This window comes from Eulemur rufifrons, chromosome 7, assembly GCF_041146395.1.
Source record: "Eulemur rufifrons isolate Redbay chromosome 7, OSU_ERuf_1, whole genome shotgun sequence".
In the NCBI taxonomy this organism is placed as follows: domain Eukaryota; kingdom Metazoa; phylum Chordata; class Mammalia; order Primates; family Lemuridae; genus Eulemur; species Eulemur rufifrons.
Window position 1 is genome coordinate 201,916,566 of NC_090989.1, and position 21,328 is coordinate 201,937,893.

At 55.8% G+C, this 21,328-nt stretch overlaps 1 protein-coding gene across 1 annotated transcript in view; it reads left to right on the top strand.

The window, feature by feature from the left end:
• The first annotated feature begins 6,539 nt into the window (after positions 1-6,539).
• The window catches only part of WNK2 (WNK lysine deficient protein kinase 2), a 123,057-nt gene continuing 108,268 nt past the window's right edge, over positions 6,540-21,328 (top strand). The window contains exon 1 of the mRNA XM_069472094.1: positions 6,540-7,220. Within this exon, the coding sequence (XP_069328195.1) occupies positions 6,540-7,220 (681 nt within the window). The remainder of the gene's footprint in view (positions 7,221-21,328) is intronic.

Below are 21,328 nucleotides of genomic sequence, written 5' to 3' on the forward strand. Positions count from 1 at the left end.
CCTTTGGGTAGGGGCACTGTGCCTAGGTTAAAACATTTTTATTTCTATTTTTCTGTTCTGTAAATTTTTAATAATGAACATGCACTCTTAGAAAAATCAACCTGTATATCCAGACAAGGGAATATTATTTGGCCCTAAAAAGGAACGAAGTTTGATACTTGCTATAGAACATGGGTGAACGTTGAAAACAATTAAGCTCAGTGGAATAAGACACAGAAGGTCACATATTATATGAGTCCGTTTATCCGAAATGTCCAGATTAGGCAAATCCATAGAGACAGAAAGTGGATTAGTGGTTGCTAGGGGGTGAAGGAGGAGGAAAGGGTGAGAGTCTATTAACAGGGACAGGGTTTCTTTCTGAGGTACTGAACATGTTCTGGAATTAGATAGTAGTGATGGTCACATAACACTGTGAATATACTAAAAACCTCTGAATTGCACATTTTAAAAGAGTGAATTTTATGGAATGTGAATTACATCTCAATAATGCTATTATTAAAACAGTTACATGTTTTTAAATTTGAGAGTAAAGAAAGTGTTACATTAACTTTTTAGTTATTTAAAAAAGAAGAGAAATGAAGGCTGGGTTCTAGAACATTATACCCTCCTCCCTCCTGCCTTCAGACCCCAAGCTCTGGCTCCGCCAACTAGGAGGCCCCCTGGCAGCAGCAAGGAAGTGCAGGCAGGGTCCCCTCCACGGCACACAGGCTCTGGAGCCCCGCTTTCCCTGCACGGCCCCACCTTCTCCTGTCTCTCCAGGCCCAGGCGGCTCTCCGCTGGGGCTCACGGGGGGCCTGTGGCAGCCAGGCCTCCCTTTAGTTGAGGAGAAATGGCCAGATTCCCTGGGAAGGTCATACCCTGCAGAAGTAAAATCCTGACACTTTCCTGGCTTGTAACACTCTGATCCCTTCACACACCAAGTTCTGGAAATAAGCGAAAAGCAAGTGTCACCCTGGCTGGTTCCAGTCCCCAGCATATCCACCTTTGGGTATTTCCAGTCAGTCCTGACTCCCTACCAACACAGCCTCATTCCCGATTCCTGCCGGCCACTGGGAGTACGCGTGCCTGAGGATGCTGCTGGTTTCCACCACAAAAGGGCCGGTGTAAGCTCAGCAATTGTGTTAAGTTAGTCTTAAGCGAGCAAGGCCCTCGGTCTTTCTCAAGGCTCTGTCCTGTGTCTCTGAGGGACTGTCACCACCCAGTACTGCACCAACAGACAGGCTGGGAGCAGGCCCTGTTGCCCAAGATGGTCACTCCCCCACGTGCTGCAGGATGGCGTTGCTTATTTCCTTCTGCGGGCATCGAGCCCCTTCCTCCAGGGACCTCCCAACCCACCACCAACCCTGGGTCCCTCGAGGCCCTCCTTGGCCTGGCATCTCCCAGAACAGTGGTACAGAGTTTCTCTGAATAGTGGACACTCTGCAGCCCCCGCTGGGTGTGCAGCCTGCCCAGGGCTGCCAGAGCAGCGAGGCCCCGTCATCTGCCTTCCCTGCCTCGGGAGCTGGCTTGGCCAGCCTGATCCCTCAGTGGGCAGGCCCTGAGGTCTTCTCCGGGAGGGATGGGCACCTGCCTGCCCTGCAGGGCCACTGGGAGCTGGGGGTCAGGCCCAACCTGGACAAGGTCTGGGCTCCAGGAGCTGAACTTACACTCCTCACCCAGAGAAACAAGCAACCCTGAGCGGCTCATGGCATGAAACTGCTCTCAGTGAACCCAGCAAAATAAGATCTTTGACCCAGAGTGTCGAGTTGAAGGTCTGCTCTGTTGCTCTTTCCTCAGAAGGGCTCCCCCATGCAGGCAGCTCTTATTAAACAGCTGGAGTCTGTGAAGGGCTTCTGGGTCCTGCCTGCATGTTAGGACTGCCCGGAAGCTTCCAAACACTCAAGGCCTGGCCCACCCCAGATGCCACCCAGTGGCATCTCTGGGAAAGGGGTCAGGGGCTTCTCAGGCCTTGAGGATGCTAAAGAGCAGCATGTGTGAGACATGTTGGGCTGGGGGGCAGACAGGGTCGTGGCAGGTGCCATGGTGATTCTCATCAGCAGCTGAGGCAGCACAGTAGATCCCACCTACGGAGAGAGAAACTGAGGCTGGTGGGGGTGTGGGGAGGCCAGACAGGTTAGGCTTTCCTCCCACATCCAGGCACTCTCTTTCCCCCATACTTACAGTTTTACTTTTAACTGTATTATCTGCCTTACCAGAATTGAGTATCACCCCAAAACTCACCTCCCCCTGGAATCACAAAGAAAGTCCTACATAGTATTAACTTAGGAGACTGTTTGGGGGCTGTTTTCTGATTTGTGTGTCATACTTCAGAACATTTCTAATGAAGTCTCATTATTGGAAGGAAAAAATTTTTTCATTCATTCATCCCTTACAGCTGAGTCATTCCAGAAGCGTTAGCTCATCAAGTATCACTTGACCTGTCTACCCCTGGCCCTGCACACGGGATCGCCCATCTAGCTGGGGAGTGAGGCCAGGGCTCAGAGTTGCTCTGGCCTGGCCATGCCCTTGCCATCCTCTGCCATCACTTCCCAGGAGTAGGAGCCCGAGCTTCGCTATTCCCTGCTGCCCCCCCCACCGTGGGGCATCACCTGTCTGTTGTCTTGCCCCCACCCTTCCTCGGGGCTCAGGCCTTCCTGCAACTCCCCAGGCCACTCCCACCACCTTCCTGGGCTCTGCTCTCCCAGCACTGTCCCCTCATCTCTTTCCTCCACTGGAGCATCCTCCCCATGGTGTGTGTGGCCTGGGGGACACTCAGGTAGGTGGCCTGGTTGCACTGGACCTGAGCACTAGACAGGCTGCCTGGTCTTGCTCAGAGGCAGACCCACGCCAGGAAGTACCTGGGGGTTGGGCTCCCACTGGGCAAGGCCAGACTGCACCCTTCCTTCTAACCAGTGAGCTCTGATGGGCCTCGATGTGAACAGAGGCAGTCTGCTCTGTTCTCCATCATCCATAAGCATTTGTACAACATTTACTTGTGCCAAGACTGCTGGACGTGACTGTTATGCCCATCTCACAGAGGAGCAAACTGATGGCATTGTCCTGTTGCCTGCTAGGTCCCCACTGCTGAGTCAGGTTGGAGCACAGCCTGGACTTGGGGGAAATTTGTTTCATTGAAGGTCTCTCTGGCACTGGGGAAGCTGAGATGACAGCTGTAAGGTGGAGGTCACTGTCTCCCCTGTGTGGCCTTGAGCAAGTTGTTTAAAGTTGAAATGTCTCTGAGCTAGGCCTCAATGTACTTATCTGTGAAATGGAGCTCATCATGTCTATTTGGCCCTTCAGCCTTTGAGATGGCTGTTCCAAGAATAAAGACAGATGCTGTCATCATGACTCTGGGTCATGGAGCCTCAGAACAACCAGCAAAGCAGATGGCAGTGTTTACTCTCCCTGTTTTAGCACCAGGGAGATGGAGGATCAGAGATGTCCAGTGGCCTGGCTGAGGGTACACAACAAGTCCCATCAAAGTCCTGGCTTCCAAGGTCTGTCCAAGAATCCTTCAGGCTCCATCTGTTAGGATCCCAAGACCTACTTCTGAGCCCAGCCTGAGATTTCTTGCGAAGGAAACTATGACCTGTCCACTAGCCATTTGGCTGTGTACTCTAATAATCATGGATTGGCAGAGAGAGTGAGATCTCTGACACAGGAGGCATGTAAGTAGGCCTTAATGAAATCACCCTTAAGGGCTCAGAGAGCAAACAGCACTCACTCAGGGACAGGCTGTCCCTTACTCCCACAGCCTGGGCTGCTTTCTGCTGATTTATGGGTGTAGCCATACTTCCCCATACACATCTATAACTCTGGTCATCTCCTCCATCACCAGGCAGGCACAATGCTCACACTCTGCTGGCACGGCCTGTTGGGAGCAGGAAGAGGCCAGACTGATGCACATTTTCTTCAGAACATGCTTAACTCTATCTCGTCCTGGTTTTCCCTTGTAGGATTGAACATACCTGTCATGAACAGGCCCTGTGTACTTGGTACCCTTCCTGGACTGACCAAGTCTGGAGGAATTGGTAGCCTTTTAAGGAGGACAAGCCAAGATGACCAGCCCATTTTGAAGGGTGGGGTACTGAGGCTCAGGAAGGGCTGGGACTTGTCCAAGGTCACTCAGATGGCCAGGGGCAAGTTTGGGGATGTTTAGCCTCACAGGGAAGACAGAAAATCTCCTTAGCCACCCTCCACCTCTGCCTGTAAGACCCCCACCCTGGGAGGTGCAGCTTAGATCCCTGTCACTCAGGGTCTCTTAGACCTGGAGAGCTGGCATCTGCTGCTCTGCCTCTTCCTTGCGCAGGCTCTGGGCTCAAGTCGGAGCAGTTGAGCCTCGGACTGCACACCTATCTCACAAAGTAGATGTGAGGGTTAGAGAATATAAATTAGCAGGCATGTGCCAAATACATAGCCTCATGCCCAGCACACTGTTTAACCTCTGGCTCTGTGTGGGGAAAGTCTTGACTTGAGGTGTTTGCTAATTTCCATAGAGTAAACACTGCCAGCATTGCTGAATTCAGGCTACAATGTGGCGTCACCAAACAAAGCTGGGAAGAGATGGGCACCCTCAGCCCTCATAAGTCAGTTTCAACTGGTGCCAGTGCCCAGTGGGGCCCCAGGAAGTCCTCCTTCTCTGGGTAACAGTTGGCTTGGCTGGGCACACTCTTCCCTCTAAATTGTGAGGATCTGGTACCTCCTCTGCTGGCTTTTATGTCACATGAGTTACTTTGGGCCAGGGGCTCCACGGCCAATGGCCCACAGGCATCTCTTCATCTCTGAAAGTGTATCTGATGGATGCCAACCCAGGGGAATGGGGACTGAGATGAGAACACTCTGGCATCTCCCTTGTGCCTTAGTTTCCTCACCTGGAAGTGGGTCCAATGAGTGTGCATGATAGGGTCATGGAATATGGGGTGAGAGGGTGGGTGTTAGTTCAAGGGATCGTCTGACCAGGGCTCAGAAATTAGCAGTATTGTCACTGACACAGGCCACCTCCCTGCAGTAGGGCCAGAGATGCCCAAGAGAGGGCTTGTCTGTGGGAGTCCAGAGGAGGAAGGAGGAAGGAGGAGGGTGAGATCATGGAAGACTCTCTGCATTGGTGGCATAGTGGTGAACATAGCTGCCTTCCATGGAAGACTCCCCTGGAGAGGTGGCATTTGACAGCGGCCGAGGAAGAAAACTCTGGCTCAAGGGCTTTCTGGAAGCCTCTCCGTGCCCTAATCCAAAGCATCCCAGCTCAGCCTCTGTCTCGGGAGCTCTGGAGTTTAGGATAGATATCTTCCGCCTTTGAGGCCTTAGTTTGCTCAACTGTAAAATGGACACAATGATCAGTGTTACCTCCCTGGGGGATAGTGAAGTGAGGGCAGAAAGGACATGCCAACCCCCAACCAATCTTAGCCCTTGGCTCCGAGGGTGGCAGTACCCCTGGCCCTTCTCTTTCAGCCTGCCCTTTCTGTCCTGGCACAGGGTTCAGAGGTCAGAAGCGCTGAGCTGTGGCACCGTGAAGCATTGAGTCTGCTGCTTCCTCCCGGGGACAAGTAGGTCCTCCACAGCCAACAACCCTGCGGAACGTTCCAAAAAGCTTCAGAGGCCAGGAGCGCCGCCCCAAGTGAGGAGCTGCAGGTGGTAGCCACCCGGGCCGGCTCGCAGGTGGCCGCCCACGCTCGCGGGCATCCAGGTAGGCGTGCCAGGCCCCGCCCCACACCGCCCCAGGGGCGGGGAGAACGGAGGCCCCGCCCACCCCGCGCCAAGTCGGAGCCGGTGCGGGAGCGCAGCCGCGCGGAGCTCGCAGGAGCACGCGGGAGCGCGGCCCCACAGTGGCCCGGCCGGAGGGAGCAGCGCGCAGGAGCCGGAGCAGCGCCGCGACCCCACCCCAGCGCGGACCCGGTCCCGAAGTCGGACCCCGGCCCTGAAGCGCGGCCTCGCTCGCCTCGTCCGCCCCGGCCTTCGGGCCGCGGGCATGGACGGCGTCCGCTCGCCCTGTGAGTGCCGAGCCCCGCTACCTGCTGCCTTTGTGTGCGCGCCGCCGCGCCGCTGCAGCCCCCTCCCTGCGCGCCTCTCCCGCGCCCCAGGCCCGCGTCCTTTGTGGAGCCGCCGCCTGGCCGGTGCCTTCTCTCCAACCCCTCTACCCCCGGCTCTCGGCCCTCCCTGTCCCCTCTGCAGATTCCCCTGGGAAGCCCAGCAGGCCCCCAGCCCGGGCCGCGGCTGGGCAGGGCGTGAGCCCCCCTCCGCCGGCGTCCGGGTCCCTTCTGCAGCCCCTCCTGGAACCTCAGGGGCACCCCAGCAGGTCCTTCCTCCCAGGGTCCCGGGGAAAGCCCAAGGCAGGCCCTCTCCGCGGCCCGGGGCTGAACAGGGCACGTCCCCCTCCTCCCCAACCTGAGCCTCCAGGTCCGGTCTGCAGCCCCAAAGACAGCTCTGTAGAGCAGGGCTCGGGGGCTCTGCGGCCGGGGCTGGGCAGGGCGCGGGCCTGGGGGCGGCGCTGTCTCCTCCTGTGGCCCCGGCAGGTGCAGTGGAGCGGGCGCTCACGCGGGCCTGTGTGTCCTTGGCCCGCAGAGATGGACGGCGATGGCGGCCGCCGGGACGCCCCCGGCGCGCTGATGGAGGCCGGGCGCGGCGCGGGGCCCGCGGGCATGGCGGAGCCGCGGGCGAGGGCGACGCGGCCCGGGCCCCAGCGCTTCCTGAGGCGCAGTGTGGTGGAGTCAGACCAGGAGGAGCCGCCGGGCCTGGAGGCGGCCGAGACGCCTGGCCCACAGCCCCCGCAGCCCCTGCAGCGCCGGGTGCTTCTGCTCTGCAAGACGCGCCGCCTCATCGCGGAGCGCGCCCGCGGCCGCCCCTCTGCCCCTGCGCCCGCTGTCCCCGCCGCGCCGCCTGGCGCCCCCAGCACCCCGGCGGACCCGGGCCCAGAGCCCACGGGCACAAAGGAACTCGGTCCAGACGCCGCCGCAGCCTCAACCGCGCCCGTCCTCGACGGCAGCCCCCAGGAGGAGGAGGCGGCAGCAGTGAAGAAGGAGGACGCGGGGGCGACCGAAGCTAAACCCGAGCCCGAGCCGGGGCGTACACGCCGGGATGAGCCTGAGGAGGAGGAGGACGACGAAGATGACCTCAAGGCCGTGGCCACCTCCCTGGACGGCCGCTTCCTCAAGTTCGACATTGAGCTGGGCCGCGGCTCCTTCAAGACAGTCTACAAGGGGCTGGACACCGAGACCTGGGTGGAGGTGGCCTGGTGCGAGCTGCAGGTGAGGGCGCGCCGAGTTGGCGAGGGTGTCCTTGGGCACGTCCTTGCTCTTGCCCCATGCTTTAGGCAGCCCTGGGGGGTGCGGGGCCATGTGTGTCATCCCCTGTGGGGGTGGCTGGCAGGACATATGCCAGGTGTATGGACGACGTGGGGGCCCATTCTGTGTCTATGTGCAGGTTGGGGCTTGTGAGCCAGCTCCTGCAGGAGGTCAGGCCTCTGGTGTGCGTGTGGTCTAAGTGTGAGCGTAGTGGCTGGTGGGCACTGGGAGGGCGTGTCTATCAGTCTGCTTCTTCTGCAGTCCTCATGACCCACTTTACTGACCCAGGTGGTCTTGACTGTTGTGTCTTTGTAGAAGTGGTATAGGGGCTTTAGGGTTGGTGTTCAGTGACACAGGGTGGTTTGGGAGCTCCCAGCTGCCCTTAAATTAGTACCTCCGTGAGTCCTGTGAGGTGTGGGTGCCTCAGCGGGGATGCCTGCAGGGGCTTCTTCTGACCTAGGGGTCCGTAACCCAGGGGTGGTGCCTGGTGGGGACCTGGGGCCCACTGGGCAAGGTCTGGAGGTGCCATCAATGTAACTGGTGCTCTGAGAGCTCCATTTGTTCACAAAATGGATGTGTGAGAGGTCTTAAAACCAAGTCAAGCAGAATGCTGGGTTTGTGTTTTTTTTTTTTGGATGCAAAGGCTCTGGGCATGTATTTTTCATAACCCTGCCCTCACGTTGGCTGTGTCAGCCCCACCAGCCCTGGAAGATTATATAAATGGCAACCCTAGCTGTGCTGGGTCAGCCTTGGAAGCAGAGGCCAAGCCTGTCACAGGGGAGTGGGGGATGGGGGGGTGTTTATAGGCCTCCCTCCTTGTAGGGGCAGCTGTCGGGCATGGGCCAGCCTGGGAGAGTGCCGGCTGGCCGGAGGTGTAAGCCTACTCCACTGGCATGTAAAGTTAGCCGGCCTTCCAGGCCTGACGCAGAGCTCGGGCGAGCTGGGGCATGCTGGGTTCCAGGGCCACCCGCCACACTGCAGGACGCCTGCGATTTTGGCTCCGAGATGGGATTCAGTTGCTGTGTCCTCCGGCCCCCTGCAGGGTGGCCTGCATGTATGTGCAAGCTGGGGTAATTCAGTGGGTGTTGACCTGTTGTCAGCCTTTCTCCCAAAACAAAGAGCTCCAGAGGCCTCACCTCCCATTGCCCCTTGGTTCTGCCATGGAAATGCTTTTCATGGCAGGGGTCAGTGTTGTTCTGTGGAGTCCTTCAGGACGGACTGAACAGTTGCCCTCCCTTGTGGCCGCACAGGTTCTGAGTGGCCTTGATGGTGCAGGACAGGCGGTGGGTGGAGCAGGTGGCTATGGCCTGAAGGTCTTGGAGTGTGCTGGGCGTCCCTGCTGCATGAGAAGGCAGAGAAGAGGGAGGATCCGGAAAGGGGAGAAGATGATTCTTGATTTTGGTGAATGGCATGAGTCTTTCCTCCCCACCTTCCTGCTCTTGCCAGCTGACCTGCATGGAGTGCTGAGCACCCCTGGGTGCTGCTACTGAGAAATGCCTCTGCAGGGTGGAGGATGGAGCCAGGGGTGCTGCAGCAGGCTGGATTTGAGTTAGACCTCAGCTGCTGGAGCCTGCTGATCTGGCTGAGATATTGCTTGCGCATGTGACTCTCAGAGCTTGTTCATTCCCATTCCCTTTAAGGAAAGGCAAGAGGTTCTGTTTCTGGGTCTGTCTGTTGCAGGCACAGGGTGGAGCCTGGCCACTGTCCAGGGGTCTTTTTCTCCTCCATCCTAGATGAGAGTGGGCAGTCTAGAGGTGGCTTCTGGTCTAAATGGTGCTGTTCTGTGCTGGGATGTTACTGGTGACCCAAGGTGTCTGGGAAACTGTCCCTGCACCTCCCCCAACAAGAAGTACTGCCAACATTTGCCCCAGGCTGATGTGCATCTTTGGCATCAGCTCCCTCTGCCTGGGCTGGTCTTAGAGGGTTTTTCATGAGAGGGATTCTTGACCAGCTTGGAAGAGCTCTCTTTGCTGAGAACCTACTGTGTGTCGGGCCTATGCTGAGAGCCTCCTCATCACAAACCTTGTTGAGGACTGTGGGGACGTGGAACCCATTGGAATTTCCCCAAGGTCACCAGGGAGATGTCAGGGGCACTGCAGGATCGAGGACGGAGGGTCACAGCCTAGTATGGAGGGCAGGGCGTGGGCTGACTTTGTGCAGGCTTGTGGGAGGGGCTGGCAGTAGGGCTACTTTTGCTGTGTCCTGGGCCAGAGGCAGGGGCTGGTGGCCTGGTGGGCGTTGGACTGAGATGGGGTGGGATGTAGGGCCGCAGGGAGATGAGGGCACAGGCTGTGGGAGGGAGGGCAAAGTCCTTGAGAGGAGTGTCCCTCTGGGTAGAGCTCAGGCTCAGGCCTCACAAACCACCACTGTGCAGAGGGGGTTCTTGGGGGAGGGCAACAGGTGGGTGTTCCGTCTCCAGATGTCTTGGCTCTGTCCTGGGGAGGGGACTTCCTTAGTCTACAGTGTGGAGATGGTTGTCTTGTACCTTGGCACCAGCATTCCCAGGCGTTGGGAATTGGAGGCTCCTGGGAATTGCAGTTTACACAGTACAGAAGGGACTATGAGGGTGTTGCCTTTAGCCAGGGAACTTCATGGAATTTCTCTCAGCCCCTCTCTTCCCCAGAAGCTCCTCAGTGGGCAGCGGCCTCCTCCCGTGTGCCCAGGTGCCTGGACTCTGTTCCTGTTCCCATGTTTAGCAGGCCGGGGCTTCTGGGGCCCCTGCTGGCCTCCTTGAAGACTGAGAGACGCATCACTTGCTTGCTTTTTCCAGGTTCCCCGCCAAGTGGGGGAAACGCCTCAGTTGTGGACCTAGTAACCCTGGCTTGGAGGACATCTGCTTTCCTTTGATAAATTAATGTTCAAAGAGCTTCGTAGAGAGAGTATTATGTTTATCTGACATCGAAGGGCAGTGAGATATTTCATCTTCTGAATTCTCCAGATGTCCAAAACTGAAACTTGAACTTGGGGGAAGCATTATAAAATATTACCTCCCTGTCATTTTTCTGTTGAATGAACTTTTATTCTTGGCGCCAGAACATGTTACAGTAACAAGGAAGGAAGTAAAATGCACCCAGAATCCCTTGCTCTCGTTCTCTCTCACACTTCCATGTTTCTATGGCTGTCTTTGGCCAGTCCCGGTCCCCCATGGACCCCTGTCCTGTAAGACAGTGTGGGGCAACTTGGGCTCCCTGTTGGCTCTGGGAGCGGCTGCTGCCCACCGTGTGAGCTGGACTACTCTGCGGGGGCAGGTCTGGGCCTTACCTTCTGCAGGGCCCACCTCTGGGGGGTGGTGAGGTCAAGACACATGTGCCCAGTGCGGTGTGGCCAAAGCATGGCAATGAGGAGGGGCCTGGCATGGTGCCAGGGCCACCCTTTGGGTCAGCACTGCCTTGTCCCCACCCCTCGTGGTGTTGAGCTTTTATGACATCCTCACTCTTCTTGGCTACTAGGGTTGCAGGACTGACACTGTCCCATGTGGCTCAGGGCTCCTCTTCTTACTTGCTGCCACCGTTGAGCTGGCCATGGTTCGCTAAATTGAGAAAACACAGCCAGCCCAGACCCAGACCAGCGTCCAGAAGCCTTGTCAAAGGCGGCCTATTTGCCTTTCCTGGATTTACCTGTTTCTGCTGTGTCTCTCCTGAGGACCTGGAGGAAGCTTTGTTTTTCACCCCCACATTGATACCACCCACTCCATGTCAGCATCCCCCTACTTTTAGGGGACATGGGGTCTCAGGCCTTCTGTGCCACTGTGTCCCTGCAGAAGGCCACTGGGAGCTGCTGTTGCAGCTGGAACCCTGCTAGAACCCGAGTTTCCTGGGCTGGTGCCTGGGGCCCCCAACGTGGGGTCGGTCTCCCTCTAGGAGGTGTTCAGTCCTTGTCCGTCGGCCCAGAGCACTTGCTGGCCTTGGCAGGGCAATGTGAGTGCTAAAGAGGACCAGGGGAGCTGCTGCTAGGCCCAGCCCACCTAAGCCCTGCCAGCCAGGAACAGGGACACAGGTCCCTGGGCCGTGTGGTCATGAAGCAGGTCCTCCTGCTGCTCTGTACTGCCTGGAGGGGGTCAGGCTCGAGGAGCAGTGTGTTCCTGACTCACCAGCCCCATCCGGATGTCTCTGTGTCCTGTCCATCTGCCTGTGCCCAGCAGTGAGTGACACCCACGGAGGCTTGCCGAGTACTGCCTGTGCCTAGCGGATGGGTCCCTTCACTGTCCTTCAGGGACAGCCCAGCTGCCCTGCAGCGTCTCCCATGGCTATTGGCAGCCCCACCAGTGCCAGTGTTAAGCTTGCCCACCTTACCCAGCAGCCGGGCTCTTCATCCCCTTTGCAGGTAAGCCAGGCACACGCCCTGGGAGGACTTGAGAGCTTGAGTCCCAGGCACCAGCCACACCTGCTTTCAGCTGTGACCCTGCCGACATGGGGAGAAGAGAGGGACAGGAGGGGGCAAGCCGACGTCTGAGCACAGGGGAGGGGTTGGTGCTTGCTTGCTGGGGCAGGATGCTCAGAGAAGGCCCAGCCTGATTGGCTGGCGGTCACCCCTCTTTTTTCAATCCCCTAATGCTTACTTTGTTGGGAGAGCTATAATTTGAATTCACTTGGATGCCAATGCTGAGTTTGTTTTCGCAGGCGAGGTGTTTTATACGCCACGCTGACCACGGTTTTGGTTTGGTTGGCAAGAGAAGTGGGAGTGAGCTGCCTGACAGGCCTGTGCAGGCAGGCTTTCCCTCCCTCCTGCCAGGGGCAGAAATGTGGGCACCTAAGCTCTTAGAGGCCCCTCTCGTGCCTCCCATGGTGGTGAGGTTTGTGCTGGCAGTAATATGTCATGAGCAGCCTGAGCTGCACGTCATCACCGTTGGGGCATGTTGAGGCTCAGGCATCGTGGCTCGTTCTCTGTTAGAGGCAGGTACTCCTGTGGCCGAGTGGTGTCTTTGGGGGTGTCTGGTTGAGCCTGATTTGGGGCCAGGTGCCTGTGCTGCCCTCTGAGCCCCAGAGCAAGGACCCCAGGACCAGCTCAGGCATGTGGAGGGCTTGCACACTGCTCAGTTGGTCTGCTTTTGCTGAAGCTGATGTTTTCTCACGCCCCCGTTGACATGTTAGGAGGACTGAGAGGGTAGCTGGACGTGCCCTCCTGCAGCCCAGAACTGGAGCTTTGTGTGATGGCAGAAGTGTCCTGTCTCTGTGGTCTGTGTCCACATGGCCTACAAAGTGCCTAGAATATGGCTGGAGCAGCTGAATATCTGGGTTCTTAATTTTCCCCATCCTAAACATGGGCACAAATGGCCACATGTGCCCCGGCTGCTCTGTGGGATGGCTCACATCTGCGAGCTTGATCCTGAGCCCTCCTCTGGGTGGCTCGTTTTCCAGAGGATAAAACTGAGGCCCAGATGATCTAGAGGTGGCCACAGCGTTGCCAGGCAGTCTCAGGTGGGAATGGTACATAGATCAGCTCATGGCGAGGGAGATGAGGGTTGGGGACACATCGGGGCTGGACGAGGCCAAGGAGGTGCAAGACTGGCCTAGATCCCGTACCAGAAACACCCATGGAGGACAAGGTTGGGTGTTTGGGCCGTGAGGACGTGGATTTGATGACAGTGCTGTGCTAGCGTCAGACTTGAAGAAGCAAGTAGCTGCCAAGGCTGTGATGAGCTCCGTGTCCCCCAAAGGGTCTGGTGGGCTGTGAGAGTTGTGTCCCCCTACCCACCACGATGTTTCCAGGGGATGGTTGGGGGCTTACTCTGAGGTCGGACAAAGCTTTGTTGATGGACTGCTAGCCAGAAGATATCATCTAGAGAATGGAAGGGAGCAGATGTTCTGAAAGGTTCCAGAGGCCAGGCAGGCCCTGTGACCAGGGCTCGATAGCACAGTCTGGTGTGTTCAGTGACTCAGTGAGCATTTGTTGAACACATGCCTTGCTTCCAGGCCCAGGGGTACTGCAGTGAACAGGACAAACGACGACCCTGGGAGATAGAGCAGACTAGAGACCTGAAAATATATTGGGTGGGTCAATGGGACGCCAGGGTGGGGAGAGAGCCGAGTCCTCAGGAAGAGGCCCATGGGAGGTGGTGGAATGAGCTGTGTGGACACCAGGAGGCAGGGGACAGCCCATGCAAAGGTCCTGAGGCAGGAACCCACATAGGTGGAGGAGTGCTAGGTGAGGGAGGGCCTGTAGGTGTGGCAAGGACTCTGCCTCTCTGGCAGAGGCAAGAGCCACCTTGGGGGGGGGGGGCTCTGAGCAGAGGCGGGGTGGGAATCAGCTGTGGTTTGGACAGGGTTCCCCTGGCTGCCTCTAGGATTGTTGGGGATGAGGGTGGGAGCAGGGAGCCAGCGAAGAGGCAACTGCCACTGCCCAGGTGAGAGACGACAGGGCTCCTACCTGGGGGTAGGGGCTGGGGTAGGAAGGAGTGTTGGATTCTGCATGCGTTTGAAAGTGGAAAGCACAGGATTTGCTGCACATTGGATTTGAGGGTAGAGAAGGTAGGACTCGAGATGATGGGAGAGTTTTGGGCCTGGCATTGCCAGTTGTGGCTGCCCTCCTCCAAGGTGGACAAGGAAAGTGGATTTGGGGGAAGAGCAGGCCTTCACTTGGGACATGCTTAATCTGAGTGTCTTGTAGGCAGCCAAGAGTGGTCCTCCGGGGAAGCAGGGTCTCCCCAGCAGAGCCTGTGTCGTGAGCCCAGGTGGGGAAGCCCAGGAGCACTTGGATGGGCCAGGACTAGGCCCCAGTGGAGGCCAAGAGGGAGGGGCCCGCTGCCCACAGCCCTCCCCAAAGGGGTGTCCCAGGGTCAGGAATGGCTGGCTCCATGATGCCAGAACTGTTTTAAAACATGATAACATGATTTATACACGCTAAGTCAAAATAAGGAAATGTGGCTGCGCCTTAAGGACAACTGTGCCTTCCTTTGGAAGTTATCTTTTCCCTTACCCCCTTTCCTTGCCGTAGCCAGTGCACAGTCTGGGTGGGGCTGGGCTGGCCAGGCTTGTCCCTTGCCTGTCACTCACCTTCCAGGACAGCTTGGACTTAAGCCCTTCTGTGCCCAGAGGTGTTTTGCAGACATCTTATAGGCGTCTCTCAGAGCCTGTGGCTTGGGCCTGGCTTCAGGCTGCATCTGGAAGACACCCAAGGTGACAGTATTGAGCTTTAGGTCACCACTTTGGTGGAAGAGAACTTGACCCAGCCCAGCAGAGGGTTGGGCTGTGTGTCTGGGTCTCCGTTGTGGTCCTCCTTGGCAAGCAGCTGTGACAGGGCATGAGTGTTCCTGCTGTGGCGGGAAGGGGGCTTCAGGAGCCTCACAGCCAGGCAGGGCTCTGCCCTCACAACTCCTGGCTGTCCCAGCCCTGGTGCACACAGAGGCCCTCGGAGTAGGTGGGCCATGTTCCCAGTGGATGGCTGTGGGAAAGCGCCTGTCTCTGTGAGCCTGAGTTTACCCAATTTTGCAGTGTGGATGGTGCCAGCGAACCTTTACAGGTCGTGAGGACTATTGAGAGAAGTGTGTTCCACCTGAACACACAGGGGCTTCAAGTCCACCTCTTCTCACCCCACTCGCTCCCCCTGCAACATAAATAGTTGTCAACAGCAGAGATGTGCAGCGGAGAGCAAGTCTACCCTACAGGCTGCTTCCTGAGGCTGCCTGTCTCCCTGCCTGGGAGCTGTGAGCACCTGTGTGCCGTTGCCTTGGTGATGGAGATGCAGATAAGGAAAAGGGAGTGAATAGTAGCAGCTGGGATTTTTAGAAATAGGTTAGGATCTGCCTTTGGCCATAGACAATCCGGGGCTGTGTTTTGGGAATCCCATTGGGGTGGAGAGGCTGGGGTGAGGACAGAGGAGTTTGGCAACCTGAACAGTATCTGCAAATTTTCCTGCTTCCAAGAGTTTTCAAATCCAAATCTTTTCCTGGAGGATCAAATTATAAGGATTCCCTGGAATACTTGATCACTACTTCTAATTTAAGTTGGCTTTTATTAAATATATATTAAACATTTTTTGAAAAGGATAAAAGAAAAATGATCAAGACAGTGTGGTATTGATAAAGAACGGACAACTGGAACAGAGTAGAGAGCCCAGAAATAGACGCTCACAAAGTCAACTGATCTTTGACAAAGGAGCAAAGGCAATTCAGTGAAGAAAAGTTAGTCTTTTTAGCAAATGGTGCTGGAACAACTGGACATCCACATGCTAAAAAATGCCTCTAGACACAGACCTTCCACCCTTCGCAGAAAGTAACTCAAATCGTAGACCTAAATGTAAAATCCAAACTATAAAACTCCTGGAAGATGACTTAGGAGAAAACCTAGGTGACCTTGGGTTTAGCAGTGACTTTAGATACAATACCAAAGGCACAATCCATGATAGAAAGAATGAGCTGCACTTACAGTTGAAAACTTCTATTCCGTGAAGGACACTGTCAAGAGGAGAAGGCAGGCCACAGACTGGGAGAAAAATATTTGTAAAAGACCCATCTGCTAAAGGATGGTTATTCAAAATATACAAAGAACTCTTAAAACTCAATAATAAGAAAACAGCCAGATAAAAAAAATAGGCCAAAGACCTTAACAGACACCTCATCAAGGAAGACACACAGATGGTAAATACGCAAATGAAAAGATGTTCCACATCATAAGTCGTCAGGGAATTACGGATTAAAACAGCAGTGAGCTCCTGCCACACACCTGTTAGAATGGCCAGAATCCAGAACACTGACCACACCACATGCTGGTGAGAACGTGGAGCAACAGGAACTTTCATTCATTGCTGGTGGAAATGCAAAGTGGTGCAGCCACCTTGAAAGACAGTTTTGCAGTTTATTAAAAAACTAAACACACTCACCATATGATCCAGCAATTGTGCTCCTTAATATTTACCCAAAGGAGTTAAAAACTTATGTCCACACAAAAACTGGCACACGGATGTTTATAGCAGCTTTACTCATAATTGCCAAAACTTGGAAGCAACCACGATGTCCTTCAGCAGGTGAATGAATACATAAATTGTGGCACATTCAGACAATGGAGTATTATTTAGTGCTAAAAAGAAATGAGCTATCAAGCCATGACAAGACATGAAGGAACCTTAAATGCATATTTAAGCGCAAGTAGCCAATCTGAAAAGGGTGCATACTATATGATTCCACTCTGTGATATTCTGGAAAAAGATCAGTGGTTTCTGGGGGATGTGGGGAGTGAGGGATGAATAGGCAGATTTATAGGGCAGTGAAACTATTCTGTACGATACTGCAGTGGTGGACACATGCCATTATACATTTATCAAAACCCATAGAATGTACAGCACCAAGAGTGAACCTAAACGTAAACTATGGATTTTGGTTAATAATGATTATATCAATATTGGTTCACAAATTATGACAAGTATGCCACACTAATGCAAGATGCTAATAATAGGAGAAACCTTATGTGTCGGTGTGAGGGAGTGTATGCGAACTCTGTACTTTTTGCTCAGTCCTTTCATAAACCTACAATGTCTCTAAAAATAGTTGATTCATTTAAAAATAAGTGCAATAGCTACATTGAAGAAGTTTGTAGAAATGAAAAAAATCACCCATAATCCAAGTGAGCACAACTACTTTTATTTTTGCACATTACCTTCTAGGTCTTGTTCATGCACGTGTATCTTGTATCTGTGCCAGGCACAGTGGCTCACACCTGTAATCCCAGCACTTTGGGAGGCTGAAGGGAGGATCACTTGAGGCCAGGAGTTCGACACCAACCTGGGCAACACAGTGACACCCTGTCTCTACAAAAATTTTTTAAAAATTGGGTGTGGTGGTGCATACCTGTAGTCTCAGCTGCTCAGGAGGCTGAGGCAGGAGGATTGCCTGAACTCGGGAGTTTGAGGTTATAGTGAGCTGTGATTGCACCACTGCACTCTGGCCTGGGTGACAAGAGTGAGACCCTATTTAAAAAAAAAATACAGCTGCAATCACAGGATCACAGCTTTTAAAATCTTGTTTCTAGAGTGTCTTTTAAATCCATTGGTTTTTGAGAGGAGGCTGTGGTTCTGGAGTTTATTCCTGGTCTTTGTGCTCTTATGTCTGCTTTGTTAAGAGAGTGGCTGTAGTGGGGGGGGGTGCTGTCACTAGATAGATTTGGGGACTGCTGGGTCAGGCAGGCATTGCTGTTGTGGAACTTCTTAGAGCCTTTAAAATGTCCACTATGTTGTGAAGCTCTTGGGGGAGGGGAGGGTAGGAGACGTTGGGTCCCTTCCTCCTTTGCTTTCATTTTTCACATGTCCTGTGGTCCAGGGCTGGCTCTGGGCCAACTGTGGGTATCCAGCTTGGCTGTTGGTGAAGGGTTGCTGGTGATCAAGAAACGGTGTTCCTTGGCACCATTGCAAATACTGTGGGGGCCTCCCTGTCCCGTTAAGAGGTGATGCCACTGGTGGACTTTGGAGCTAGATATGGAAAGCTGGTCTTGCCCATGAGGCTCCCCACCTGTCTTGGGCTGAAAGCTGCCCTAGAAGGACCCTCCTGTGTCTGCTGTCCTCTCGGGCCCCCTGCTCTCCTGGCTGTGTGTGTGCTTGCTCCTGGGTGGATGAGCTGGGACAGTTCTCAGCTGTGAGCTGACTGTGGTAAGCAATGCTGACCTTTGGTCATACCCGGAATCTCAAATCTGGAGGTGGCCAGTCGAGGGCCTTAGAGGCTGCTCAGCATCATTGGCTGGGACATGGGGCCTTCCCTCCTCTCTTCTGCTCCCCTCAGCCATGTTGGCAGTTTGTCCCCAATCTTGCTTGTCACCTGATGGCTGCAGTGGGGCTGCCACAGCTTCAGGCATCACAATCATGTTTGAAGGCAGGAAACGAGTAGGTGGTTAGCTGGGGGCCTAGCAGCCAAAAACACCATTTCTCAAATAAGGGAAATGTTTACTAGTGATCTTCTTTGGTGTCTCTGGTTAAAATGGGGTCACATGGCCTACCGCAGCTGCAAGGGCATCTGGCAGTCCCTGCACGGACCTTGGCATAGTGGGTTGTAATCTGTTCCCTGGGGCTGGGTGCAGTGGGTTTCTGTTGGTCAGCAGGGTGGCAGGCTGGGGGCGCCCACATGTCTGTCCTGGCTACTTTGTTCCCGCATGGTGCCCGTGTGTGATGGAGCCTTCCCCTGCTGGGGCCCATCTCCCAGACAGAACGGCCCACGTAGCCGCTGTGTCTGGAGGCTGCTTCCCGCTCACACTTCTTGCCACCCCGGCACGTGGGCCCTGCCGTCCTTCCTGTGTGACCACTCTGGCTCTCCACCCGCCACTCCCCCGCCCTCCTCGCCCACCCCATCAAAGCTTGGCCCTCTCTGCCAGCAGTCCAGTTTTCACTTCCCCCAAGCTTTTTACTTTGGAAAAACTTAAACCAGCAAAAAAGTTAGAGTTGCCGGTTGTTAGTATTTTGCCACATTTCCTTTATCTCTGTGTCCACGTCTTTCTGACCTATTTGCAACTCATGCCTGAACACTTGAGTGAACAGCTCCTGATGGGAACGAGGACGTGTCCCCACATCACCTCCACTCACGCCACTCTCCAGGGTCTGACTGCTTGCGTGTGGCCAGTGACGTGTCTGCCGGGTGGGCTCTTCCTGGCTTTCCCTGTTGGGATCCAGGATCTAGTCAAGGATCATGTGCTATGTCTGGCTGTCATGTCAGTTTTAATCCAGAAGAGTCCCTCCATCATTTTGTTATCATTGTTCTTGAATCTTTTGTCATTGTCTTTTGAGGGCCCTGGGCCCATGGTCCTGCACGGACACCCTGTCTGGATTTGCCTGGTGTTTCTGCACAGCCGAGCTGGGCTCGCCTTCCTGGCGAAGGTGCCGGGCCAGTGCTGCATGTGCAGATCACACCCGGCCCAGGCTGCCCCCGCGGGGGTGCAGAGGCAATCAGGTATTGTTACTGACACAGAAAGGGCCATGCTGATGTCAGCGGGCCACCACTCTGTGCTCCAGAGACCTGTCTGCTCCCTGGGAGAGAGCACTGCAACTCCCTTCCTTTACTGAGGAGGGGACTGAGGCCCCAGAAAATGCAGGACATTGACCCATCTTCCCAGCCAGCCGGCAGCAGAGCAGAGATGTGACCTGGGCTGAGGGGTTGTGATGCAGTCCGAGCAGGCTGGGCTGCAGGCCGGGGTGGTTCTGGGGCTCAGGGCCACCCAGTCTCCTTCCTTCCCTCCTGTACCTCACGCACCTGAGCGAGAGCCGCCCAGGCTCTGTTTTAAGTTGAATTGTCGACGCTGTCAGGACTTGCTGTCAGCCTGAGGGGAGCTGTGGGCCATCCCAAGCGCTCTGAGTTCCCTGGGCAGCTGCAGGGTCCTGTGGTCTCCTCCTGCAGGCGGGGCTTGCTGGCAGGGGGATGCTGACTGTGAGACCCATCTGCTGCCTGTGCCCCTGCTCCAGGAGGGACCCCTCCTCAGGGGGTCAGTCATCCCCTCACCTGCCAGCCCCGGGCTAGCTCCAGTGAGTGGGGGCGGGGCTGCGCAGGCATGAGGTTTCATGAAGATGGAGGGCGGCCACCGTGGAGGGGACGTCTTCTAAGGAAGGTGATGTGACAGACATGGGAACCTGACAAGGGAGGAACTGTCCAGAGCCTCCTTCCTCTGATGCAGCACTTTTCACTTTCATATATGGTCTTCATATCTTGTTTATATTCTTGGGCGCTTTTGCAAAGTCATGATCACAGCATGTGTGCCGACGTGTGCAGGGATGGTGAGTCGCCCAGACTGCCTCTGGGCCCTCACTCCTGCCCAGCCCCCACCCCTGCCTCCCGAGGCCCCCAGTTGAGCTGGGCAGCTTCCATGCAGTGCAGCCTGGGGTACGGGGCCTCCTGGTGTGAGTTGGGCCTGGGCCAGACCCATCGTCACCCCCTCACCGGCTGGGTTTGTAGTGGGTGGAGGCCTGGCTTAGCCCCAGCCTGGTGCCCCCCCAGCTGGGCACAGGCTCCCACACACCCTGCATTCCTCAGGGCTGGACCTGTGGCTGGTGGTCTCTACAGGGACCTGAGACATCTGGGTGAGTCCCCTCACACATTGTGGGAATACATCTTCTCAGCCTGGCTGTGCTGCAGGCACAAGGGCTTCCCAGAAGGAAGGGGGCATATGCCTGTTCTGATGGCACCAGGTGTGAGCCGAGAGGCCTCCCCCAGGTCCTCTTGTTCCAGGCTTCACCCAAGGTTGAGGACAGTCCTGGGCTGTGGACCTCATGACCTCCTATTGTAGCACCGCCAGGGTTGCTGACTACAGGCACCCCCTCCACCTGGTGGCTGTGCTTGTGCTCCTGGTGGCTGAGGGGCGCCCTGGGCCTCCTGTCTGGCCCCAGGCCACAGGCAGCAGTCCTGTGCCTTCACATCAGGAAACAGTCTTGCCGGGTCAGCCAGCAGCAAGGCTGCTGACATCTGCCCAGACAGTTCCCTTGGAATTTCTTCTCTTTAATTACAGGGTTTGAGTAGGGGGATGAATTTGGCTTTTTCAGAAGAAGCATGGAAAATACGATGCTGCAGAGGAGGGTGAGGAGGGACAGCAGCTGGGCAGATTCATGTGCTCTGTCCCCTCTCCAGAGGCGAGTGTCAGGTTGGTGCTGTGTGGGGGTGTTCTGCCTGGCTTAGCCTCAGCCGCCCTGGGCCCTTGGTCCCACCTGGGAGTAGAGGTGACGGCACACCCCACAAGTGTTGCGTGCGTGGACGAGTTAAGGTGTAGTGGGGGTGTCAGGTAGAATCCTTAACCCTGATGCCATCGGGGGATCACATGGCTCATCAGGGGCTTCTACGCTGCCTGGCTTTGCCTTTTGGCCCCTCGATTCAGAGTTGAGGTCCAGGGCAGTTTGTCTGATGGGGTGCGCCCATCGCTGGTGCTGGCAACGGCTGGGCAGTCTGTGCAGGAGGGAGGCCTGGGGCTCTCTGTGTATGCCCAGAGGAAGACATGTTTCTGCGCATTCCCTTGAGGGCCAGAGATGGTGGGAGAGCGCCACTGAGGAGGGAGCTTGGATGCCGACTGGACAACGATGGCTGTTGTCCGCTTTGGGCCCTGGGAGATTTGACGCCTGCCCCAGGCTGCTGGTGCCCGGTTCCTAGGCCAGCCCCTGTGGTGCCCTTGCTCAGTGTG